General features: G+C 41.5%; 1 protein-coding gene across 1 annotated transcript; it reads left to right on the forward strand.

Moving 5' to 3' along the window:
* The first annotated feature begins 9,961 nt into the window (after positions 1-9,961).
* On the forward strand, positions 9,962-10,897 carry LOC146895491 (olfactory receptor 2AE1-like). The gene has a single exon (XM_087903419.1). It carries the CDS (start codon positions 9,962-9,964, stop codon positions 10,895-10,897), a length of 936 nt encoding a protein of 311 aa, XP_087759545.1.
* Positions 10,898-11,943: the final 1,046 nt, after the last annotated feature.

Here is an 11,943-nt window from a genome sequence, read left to right on the forward strand (position 1 = left end):
AACTCTAACACTGTTCTTCACAGACTTTGAAAGAACAATACTCAATATCATATGGAAAACCAAAAAACTTATGATCACCAAAACAATCCTGTAAAATGAAGGATCTTCTGGAGGCATCACCATCTCTGATATCAATCTCTACCATACCTATAGAGGTATGGCAATGATATCAGTCTGTTTTTGGCATAAAAACCTACAGGTTGACCAATGGACTCAAATTGAAGACCCAGATATTAATCCATACATCTGTGAAAAATTAGGTGATTTTTGACAAAGAAGCTAAAATTATACAATGGAAAAAAGAAAATATCTTCAGCAAATGGTGCTGGCATAACTGGATGTCAACATGTAGAAGAATGCAAATAGATCCATATCTATCTCCATGTACAAAACTCAAATCCAAATAGATTAAAGACCTCAATATAAATCTGACCACACTGAACCTGATAGAAGAGAAAGTGGGAAGTAACCTTCAATATGTGAACACAGGAGACCACTTCTTAAATATAATACCAGTAGCACAAACACTGAGAGCAACAATAAATAAATGGGACCTTCTAAAACTGTGAAGCTTCTGTAGATAAAAAGGCAGCCTATTCAATGAGAAAAGATGTTCACCAATTCCACATTGTACAGAAGGCTAATCTCCAAAATATATGAAAAACTCAAGATATTAGATTCAAAATTATCAAATAATTCAATTTAAAAATGGGGTACAGAACCATACAGAGAATTATCAACAGAGGTATCTCAAGTGACAAAAAGACACTTCAGGAAATGTTTAACATCCTTAGCCATCAGGGAAATGCTAATCAAAATGACTCTGAGATACCATCTTAAATCAGTTAGAATGGTTAAGATCAAAAACATCAACGACAGCTTATGCTAGAGAGGATTCTGAGTAAGGGGAACACTCATTCATTACTGGTGGGAATGAAAACTTGTACAACCACTTTGGAAATCAATATGACAGTTTTTTTAACTTCAGTTATAACTTCAGAACCCAGCAATACCACTCTTGGGCATATATCCAAAGAATACTACAAGGACATTTGTTCAGCTATGTTCATAGCAGCATTATTTGTAGTAACCAGAACCTGAAAACAAACTAGATGTCTCTCAGCTGAAGAAGGGATAAAGAAGATGTGGTACATACAAAACAATCACATCTTAAAATTTGTATGAAAATCAGTTGAACTACAACAAACCATCAACCATCCTGAGTGAGTTATCCCAGATCCAGAAAGATGAGCATGGTCATAGTTACTCATAAGTAGATACTATGTAAAGGATAACTGTACTATAGGCTGCAACACTAGGAAATCCTTAAGAGAAACATATATAGATCCTCCTGGGAAGTGGAAATAGACAAGATATCCTGAGAAAATTGGGAGCATGGGGGTGAAGGCAGAAGGGAGGTCAAAAGAGAAGGAAGAGGGGAGAAGGGGAAGGGATGGAGAACTTGAGGGAACCAGATAGTCAAGAGGGGAAAAGGACAGAGATGAGGGCAAGGAAAGAGATATCTTGATCGAGGGAGCCATTATGGGGCTAGCAAGAAACTGGCACTAGAGAAATTCCCAGGAATTCACCAGGATGGCCCCAGCTAAGACCCTAAGCAATAGTGGAGAGGGTGCCCAAACTGATCTTACCCTATAGTTGGATAGATGACTATCTTAAATGTCTCCATAGAGCCTTCATCCAGCTACTGATGGAAACAGAGGGAGAGAGTCACAGTGGAGCACTGGGATGAGCTCCCAAAGTCCAGTTGAAGAGTAGGAGGAGTGAGAATATGAGCAAAGAGGTCAAGACCATGATGGGGAAACCCACTGGAACAATTTACCTGAGCTAATGGTAGCTCACCAACTCTGACCGACTAGGAAGGAACCAACATAGGACCAAACTAGGCCCTCGGAATGTAGATGACTGTTGTATGACTGGAGCAGACTGTGGGGCCACTGGTAGTGAAACCAGGATTCATCCCTACTGCTTGTGCTGACTCTTTGTAACCAATTCTCTTTAGAGGGATACCTTTCTCAGCCTAGATATAGTAGTTAGGACCTTGGCCTTCCTCAAAGCAGTGTGCCTTACCTCTTCTGAGGAGTAGTGCCTTAGATGGGAGGGATTGGTAGGAGTGGAGGGAGTGGGAACTGGGACTGGTATGTAAAATGAAAAAGATTTTTTAAAAAATAAAACAAGAAATTAAAAAAAAACAGTCATGCAGATGACTGGCCTTCCTCCCCCTCTCATCTGCCCATAGGAATGTTGGGATTACAATGCAAGCTTCCATATCTGACTGTACAAGTGTTCTGGGGTACAAACTCAGGTCCTCATTCTGGAGCTGCAGGCAGTTAAATCACCGACCCTTCTCTCTCCAACTCCCCTGTAGTAGTCCAGTGTCCCTGTTTCTGGTGTATTTTTCCACACAGTAACTAGAACAGTTCGTTCCACACACAGATTCCTTCTTCCTTATACTTCTTATAGACTTGGTTGAGAACACTTAGAAAACAAACAGACCTAGGAAAAGTCTTTATATAGCTAAGTTCCAGTTCTGTTTGGTCTCCTGTTTTCTTATACAACAGCTATTTTATCTGCCTCACCATGGTTTTTGAGACAGGTTCTTATGGAGATCAAGCTGGCCTCAAACGTGCTACATAGGCCAAAGATGACCTTGAACTTCCGATTGTAACATGAGGGCTGGCTTGTTGGGGTTTCTGTTCCTCCCAGTACCCCAACAGCCGGCAAGCAACAAAGAAAATCACACACAAGACTCCATAAGGTTATAAACTGATTGGCTCATTAGGTCAGGCTTCTTGTTAACTCTTATAACTTATATTAACCCATTATTCTCATCTATGTTAGCCATAATGGCTCCGTACCTTTCTCTGCTGGGCAAGTTACATGCTGCCTCTTCGGTGGTCTGTACAGGAATGGCGAGAGAGCTTCCTGTGTCCCAGAAAACTCCTACTTTCCTCCCCTACTTCCTGTCTGGCTTTCCCGCCTATACTGCCTGCCTGGCCAATCAGTGTTTTATTAAAATATGATTGACAGAATACAGATTCTGTCACACCATTTGTGACACATACAATTCTCCCACACCATTTCCCTCTTTTTTTTTAAAAAAAAAACAAAAGAAAATACCCATAGTCCATTTGTTGGGAATGTGGGCATAGTATTTCAGGTTACTTCCTGCTGGTTGGGGGCGCTGATGATCTTATGGGGACCTAAAGAAAATTTAGAGTTATAATCAAGTCCTGACTGGAGTATCCTGTGAGTCTCGATCATCTCAGGCAGCAGTCTTGGATCAGTTCTGGATGTAGACCTCTGTCATCTGGGCCATCTGTTCCTATCGGAGATTTTTCAGGTGGCCTCCCTTGGTCAAAGGTGATTATTCTTAACTCTGAATAAATCCAGAGTCTCTCGTTTTCTGTGGAAACAAAAGCAAAATCTCTTCTCCAAAGTAACATACCTTTTGACTTCAGTTTTGAAGCCAAGGTATTTTCAAAATTCCTATCTTGGGTTAGTTCAGCAGCATTTATAAACAAAAGTCTTTTAGCAGTTGTTGCTCCTTCCTCAGCAATCAAACAATTTAAAGAGAGCATAAAAGCATACAGTATGAAGATTCTCTGTGCATTTTCCATCTTTATGTGGCTTTATTTTAACCTCTATTTCTTTTATTTTTACTTTTACTTTTTGAGACAGGATCTTTGTATATCTTTGTCCTGAAATAACACTGTAGACCAGGCTGTCTTTGAACTCACAGAGATCCTCCTGTCTCTGCCTCCCCAGTGCTGGGATTAAAGGTGTATGCTACCACACCTTGAACTCACAGAGATCTGTCTCTGCCTCCCAGGCATTGGGATTAAAGGTGTGTACTACCACACCTTGAGGTCACAGAGGTCAATCTACCTCTACCCCTTGAAGTCACAGAGGTCAATATGCCTCTGCCTCCCAGGCATTGGGATTAAAGGTGTGTACCACCACACCCAACTACTCTCTTTCTTTCCTTTAACTTTAAGAACTTTAACTTTTAGCCTGCATATACACACTGTAAACCATTTAGAGGTTTTCTTCCTCTTTGAATCTCTCTTTACTGTATATTTTTCTTTTTCTGACCACATGAGCCATTAATTTACTAAGCAATATGGAGAGCCGTGGCTTTGACAGCTAGATCCAGCTCATTCCTTAGCTTTTCAGCCTCAAGGCTGAGGTACCAGCCAGAGCTGTGTTCACTGCCACAACTCTATGGCGTTTCAAGGTCCTTGCCAGCAAGCAAGCTGCAGCATTCTGCTCACAGACCACACTCAGTCGGACTGCCTGCCTGAAAGAGTCAGAGTTTGCTCTGGCAGGACAGCCCACATAGCCGGCATTTTAAAACAGCACAGCTTTTCTCCTGCTACAGCTGAAAACTGAAAAGAATGCGTTCAGCTTGTCATCAACAACATTTAAGTGTTTTGTGGCAGGACCTCTTTAAAGAGCTGCAAGGTTTTGCAGCTAAAGCTGAGTCAGGAAGCCTCTCTCAGATGAGAGCGCTTGCTTGCCTCTAGCAAGCAAAGTAGACCTGAGAAATTGCTGCCACCAAGAAGCCATGCTTTACTCTATTCTTTTCCAAGCTTTCTCAGGCTTTCTGTGGATTCAGTTATCCACGTCTGGGCGCCATATGTAACATGAGGGCTGGCTTGTTGGGGTTTCTGTCCCTCCCAGTACCCCAACAGCCGGCAAGCAACAAAGAAAATCACACACAAGACTCCATAAGGTTATAAACTGATTGGCTCATTAGGTCAGGCTTCTTGTTAACTCTTATAACTTATATTAACCCATTATTCTCATCTATGTTAGCCATAATGGCTCCGTACCTTTCTCTGCTGGGCAAGTTACATGCTGCCTCTTCGGTGGTCTGTACAGGAATGGCGAGAGAGCTTCCTGTGTCCCAGAAAACTCCTACTTTCCTCCCCTACTTCCTGTCTGGCTTTCCCGCCTATACTGCCTGCCTGGCCAATCAGTGTTTTATTAAAATATGATTGACAGAATACAGATTCTGTCACACCATTTGTGACACATACAATTCTCCCACACCATCCGATCCTCAGTTTCTACTTGGAATTACAGGCATGTGACACTACACTTGGCTTACACGATGCTCAGAGCTCTATGTATACTAGGGAAGCACTCTATCAACTAAGTTACAGTACCCATGTAGAAAGTTGAACTTGACCACGAACACCTATATCCCCAATCCTAGGTAGAGAGGATGAGGAGACAGAATGATTCCCTGAGGTTTCCTGGCCAGCTGATCTAGTCACAATAGTAAGCTGTAGGTTCAATCCGAAACTCTAGGTTTCTTTGTAGAAGGATCCAGGTATCACTTCCAGCTTCCACATCTGTGGACACACATGGGCACTCAAAGAAATATGTACACTTTCATAACACATACACACACAGCTACAACAAGTTGATCCAGACATTCTTGGTATCAAAAGACTGACAGTTGTACACACAGGGGAAAACCATGGTTCTTCCAAGCTTTACATCCAGTGTGGAGATTGATGTGGGAATCACTTCTCAGGCTAGCAGTGCAGCAAAAACAGATTTCACTGTTCCCCTTATTCAGAGTGCTATAGCCAGGGGTCATCTTGAGAGACAGACTACTGTTTGAGACTGAACTATTTGGGATCCTGGAAAACAGGAAATAATAATTCATCAGCTTTGGGTGTTAGGACGGAGCCATTAATATCAGTCTTTCTTTACGTGTACGTGTTTTGGACACGAGTGTGTACAAACATATATGGAGATTGTAGGTTTACATCAGGTGTCTTCCTTAGTCACTTGACAAAAAAATGTGCTGTTTCACGGAACCTAGAGTTCACTGATTAAGCTGGGCTGGTTTGCTGGCAAGTTGTAGGTGTCCTCTTGCTTCCATTTCTCCCCTGTAGTTGGGTTTCTAGTACATTCTACTTTTTACATTAGGGGATGGGCAGCAAGCAGAGTTCCACTTGCTTTCACTGTACTAATTGAGCTACATCTTCAGTACCCAAGTCAATCTTTTGTAGGAGGAAGACCAGTAATTGTACTGCAAAGAAGGTTGACTAGGTGTAAGATTGTGTTGTGCAGGGTCCTGTGGTCAGGGCCCTGTCATTGTGTGGAAAGTGTGGAGTACCATCAACCAGTGACTCTTATGGAGAGTTAGAGTTAAATGCTTGTGCATAGTCTGGTTGCCTACAACTCTAGCTTTCCTATGACCCTTATAGCCATAGGTGGTTTGTGGTTAAGCAGTGTTTGCAAACACTGAGAGTTGCAGGCATATTGACTGATTCTCCATGGTGTTTCAGTACAGAGATCAGTGCTTTCCTTGCCTCTCAGCATTCTAGGGACACCCCCTTAAGCGATGTTTGCTTAGACTATGTCAAAGGGTTGCATGGAAAGAGTCAAGAGAGATATGTTCCAAAACAAGAAAACATGACTCTAACAGTGATTCATCACGGTTAATTGGTCCCTAGTTAGAATACTACTGCATTATCCCCTGGAACAACTCTTCCCAGATACCTTATTCCCCTGACTCCACAAACAAACTCGAAGTAAAGTCTTAGGTGATTCATTTCTCAATGTGCAGAGCACATAATAGTTGTCGACTGGGGTGGGTGTTCCCAGGAGAGGTCCAGAATGCAGCCTTTGTGGGAAAGTCCCTATGCTGTCAATTTAGTTTTGTCATCTTGGCCCTGCTGGCATCACAGGTCCTTTGCTTAGAGAGTTTTTTTTCTCATAGATGACTTTCCTCTTTGCTCTTGTCTGGCTCACCAAAGGCCATTTCAATTCTGGTATCTTCAGTGACCTTTGTAGAATCAGAAAGGGTCTTCCTGACTGGACCTGCTGATTTCAACTTCAATAACAGAAGTAGAGTATCCATTTATATATAATACAGAGAGCTTGAGGAATCCAAACAGCAGAGAAAGCCAAATGCTAATTTTTCTTGACTTTCAAAATGTGATGATTGAAACTGTGCAGTCTTGGAAATCCTTCTTGCTTGCCCTCTTGAGCTGGGATAGAAAGCTGTCTACAGTAGAGGTATTGATTCAGAGAGAACTCTCAGAATGGTTGTACTACTGAATTAGCATATTTGGCATTAGCCCATTGCTGAGTCTTTCCTGGCAATAGTCTGTCTGATAGGGATATAGACCTGAGCAAGATTGTGGTGCAATTTGTTGCAGAGTTCAGAATGTGAACACAGGCTGTGAGATTCCTGTTGTTCCTGTGGTGCTGCTATTGGGGTAATTACTGCAGCTTCACTAGCAAGTGATGATGTCCAGGGTTAGAGAAGGAAGGGTGATGTGCACTAAAGGGAAGGCCTGCTTTGCAGAATAGTAGCCAACGTGTTTGTGTGTCAGGGTGGACTCTCCTGCTAACTCCATTGTACACATATGCTTGTTCTGACCCCAGGACTCTGCTGAGAAAATTCCAGGTACGACAATGTTTGGATTGCAGTATCCTGGAAACCTTTACTAGTAAGTACATTTGATGAATGTCAGCAATCCCTTAAGTCACAGGGCATCACTGATAGAACACAAGAGGACAGCCTTCATAGAAAGGCAAGAAAACGTCTTCAAAGAATGCAAAGTAGATTGAGAGAAATGTCAGCAACTTCCTAGAGGAATCAAGGAGTCAGATAATGGAGTGCTTTTGATAAGGGTATCCATAGAGACCATTGGCTGGACACTGATGTGGTAAGTGATTGATAAGTATGTGTGTTTATAGATCTCCCAGCTGCTGAAGCAATCAGAGATAGTGAGGAGAATTTCATTTGTGTCTCTAAAAATACTTTGTTAATTATTTATTTTTTAAACTAATTTATTAATTTGTGTGTGAATTGCCTGCCACTGCTATTTGTATGGAGTTCAGAAGATAACCTGTAGGATTTAGTTTTTTTTTCTTTTATCATTTGAACCCTATGGTTTGAAATCAGTTTGTCAAGCTTGGAGGATGCTTCCTTCATCAATAAACCTTCTTACCGACTTAAAGTTCATATGTAAATCCACATAGGATGAGAATGAAATACCCACTTAAATGATAGCTGTAAAGATGAGACATTGGGCTGCCTTGGTTAACATATGGTCTAAAAAATAGAATTCTTCATTGGTTCAATTAGTCTATGAAGAATGCATTTAGTTATGAGTTCTTTGCATGAAAACATAAACAATCTGGAATGTACTAAAGATCCTTGTAGATCTTTAGTATGTGTTGTGTGAGACTTTTCCCCAGGGAGATATGACAAACACAGCATCTACTCACCCCCAAATCATGACAGTCTAAAGTAATGTTTAGAGCTGAGTTCAATTTGGTGAAGCAAACAGTTTATTAAGTATGTGGAGTGACTATTTTCAGAATCAGGGTGAACTCAAAAGTAACTGCATCATAGAAAAGCCAACTTGAAAACTCATAATGATTCACATGAGCTACAAAACCCTGGAGCTCTTTGCGTGCCCTGCAGCCAGCCCCATGGGTAGGAGAGTCTCTTCTTAGTAACATGGCTTGTGGGAGTCTCCTCCCCAATTACTGTTTGTTGTTTCCACACCTTTGGGAAGGGACCCTCAAGACTCTTGAAAGTTTCAGGTTTCCTAAATGTGTGAAGTTTGTTTACTTCCTGATTCAGGAGCATCTTCCATCCTTCATGATTTAGGGAATGTTGCAGTCAGGAGGACATTGTAAAAATACAATGGGGGTGGGGGAAGCCTGAGAAAGATAGGGTACTACTTGTAAGATCAATTTAAATTTCGTTGAGTTATGCTTCACCATGGAGATTCAGCAATCAATTTTATTAGTATTCATATGAGAACTTGATAAATTATGGATAGGAAATCTTGGCTGATGAACATCCACAATCCTAGTTTCTTCTGTCCTTGATACACAATTTGGTGGGTACAGTTGTATATAGGAGGTAGCTCCGGCTCATTTTCTGGGGGGCATGGCTAGAGCTGCTTTGTTATGCTTTATCTTACTACTCTTCTGTGTTTCTTTAATCCTGCCACTCTCAGTCTGTGAGTCACAACCAAGAATATTTAGAATTCATAACAGTAGCAAAATTACAGTTATAAACTAGCAGTGAGAGCAATTTTATGTTTGGTGGGTCACCACAATACGGGGAAGTGTATCAAAGGGCCACAGCATTAGGAAGGTTGAGAACTATTACTTTAAACTGCACTTGAGACTACATAAAAACAATATGATATACAGTGATTCTTCCTTAAAGAACCAAAACGTAATAATCCTTTAGGAAAACAAGGATCCAGAAATAGCACCTCCCCATAATTCTATGTTCACATACTATGTATCTTGATCACACCCAGACGGACTACTTCCTGTCTCTCTCCCATCATGCACCTCTCCCTCCTTCATGATTTTCCTCCCTTAGTTTTGGAGCTTACTCAGTCTGTCATACTCCTTGATGGAACGTTGGTTGGTCTCATGCAGGTGATCGTAACAGCAGTGAGTTCAGGAGTGCAGGGGCCATGCTCTGTCAAGAAGACAGCATTTCACAGCTTTTCAATGCCATTCCCATCTGGTAATTCCACAGAAGCCTCAGGGACCAACCTTGGATAGTCAGGCTTGTATGGTACTTTGCATTGTACTTGGTGAGATGTCACCTCAGCTCCCAAGTTGGGCTTTCTATACAATGTAGATATTCTGGAACTTCACAGAGATGATGACTTTCAAGAAAGTGTTGTAGATTTCTCTCTTTAAAATATCACTTGGATATCTAGAGTTGGTGCACAATTATAAATAGACAGGCACTTCTACAAATTGTCCACACGTGGCCCAGTATCATGTACAATGGATATATACAAAGACATTGAAAATATGTAGATAAAGAAAAAAAATCTTCACATTTTCCTGAGAAAGGAAGTGCTCACTGTGAAGTATGTTTCTTGCATCACACTCCACACTTCTGGTTCTCTCAGGGAACGAGGAAAGGATGTGGAGGTGGAACCAGACTGCTCTGGAAGACTTCATCCTTCAAGGGCTCTTTGATGACTCCTTTAACTACCTTTGTCTTTTCCTTCTGATCATGCTGGTGTTCCTTACTTCAGTGAGTGGCAACAGCCTCACCATCCTCCTCATCTGCGCTGACCCCCGTCTTCACACACCAATGTACTTCCTGCTCAGCCAGCTGTCCCTCATGGATCTGATGCATGTCTCCACAACCATTCCCAAGATGGCGAGCAACTACCTGTCTGGCAAGAAGACCATCTCGTTTGTGGGCTGTGCCATCCAGCACTTCATGTACCTGTCTCTTGCTGGTGCAGAGTGTGTCCTCCTGGCTCTCATGTCTTATGATCGCTATGCTGCCATCTGTCACCCCTTACGCTACACTGTGCTCATTAGCAGAAGAGTAGGGGTTATGATGGCTGTCATATCCTGGTTGAGTGGATCTGTGAACTCCCTAATCCACACATCCATCTTGATGAGCTTCCCTTTCTGTGGTTCAAGAATCATCCACCACTTCTACTGTGAGTATCCAGCTGTTGTGAAGCTGGTATGTGGTGATGTCACTCTGTATGAGACCACAGTGTACATCTGCAGTGTTATGTTTCTTCTCCTCCCCATCATTCTTGTCTCTACATCCTATGGATTCATTCTCCACAGCGTCATGCAGATGCGCTCAGCTGGGAGTAAGAGGAATGCCTTTGCCACATGCAGTTCTCATCTCATTGTGGTTTCTCTCTGGTATGGTGCTGGTATGCTCTCCTATATGAGACCCCGATCCCAGCGCACTCCACTGCAAGACAAAGTTGGTTCTGTTTTCTATAGTATCATTACTCCTACCCTGAATCCCCTAATTTATACTCTTAGGAATAAGGATGTTGCTAAGGCTCTGAAGAAAGTGTTGAGGAGAGATCTTTTCACCTAGTGATCAGGGTTATAGTTTTATAGAATATATGGTTGAGTATGGTAAGTCTTAAACTGATTTAAGCAAACTCTCAATGCTTTTTGACTAGTACACAAATAACATGGATCCTAATCTAATATGATATCCATCTCTGAAACTGATAGAATAGCTGTGTTGCCATCTTGGACTCTTAACCTGAACTTTTGTTTCTAAGAAAGGCACTGAGTGTTCTACAAAACATCTTAAGTGCTTGAAAATCAACCAAACCACAATCCTAATCCCTTTACATACAGTCCCTTTTCCTCCCCAATCTTCTAACCCAACAAAACTTCCCTAGCTTGTAGCAGAAGCACTTTTATTACCTGCGTAAGAGTGTGTGCCCTTCTTAGGTTTTGCACAGTAAGGTTGCAACTCCTGTTGAACAGGCTTCTGACTTCAGATTCCTTTGGTTTGACATCCTTTTTCTAATGCGAATACTGTTGTGTACATACTGTGAAACTCCTGAAGAGCTAAGGAAAAAGTAAATCCAAACCCAAACCCAACCTAAGTAATGTTTTGAAAGGAGGCATAGACAATGCAGCTCAGTCAGTACAGTGATTGTCTGGCATTCCCAAAATCCTGACTTAGATGTGCAGGAGTGCTTTGAATTGGACTTGGTGGTACATATGTCTGTGACCTCTGAACTCATGAGAATCAGAATTTCATAGTCATTCTCATGTTTATGGTGAGTTTCAGCCTCAGAATTAACCCAACAAAACAAAACCAACCAACTAATGAATCAACCCCAATAAGACATATAAAGTCGAACAACATACCCCAAAATATTAAGATAAATCCACAGCGGGCTGTAATAAAACTTTATATACTATATTGAATAGGTATGAGGAGAGTGGACATTGTTGCCTTGTTCCTGATTTTAGTGGAAATGTTTTGAATTTCTGTTTAATTTCTGTTGATGCTGGCTGTGGACTTGCAGCAAGTGGTGTTTATTATGTTGAGATATGTCCCTTGTATCACTAGTTTCTCAAGGACTTTTGCTATAAAGGGTTGTTGGAATTCTTTTTCTA

The sequence above is a fragment of the Myodes glareolus genome, chromosome 2 (assembly GCF_982192425.1).
Source record: "Myodes glareolus chromosome 2, mMyoGla1.1, whole genome shotgun sequence".
Lineage (NCBI taxonomy): Eukaryota > Metazoa > Chordata > Mammalia > Rodentia > Cricetidae > Myodes > Myodes glareolus.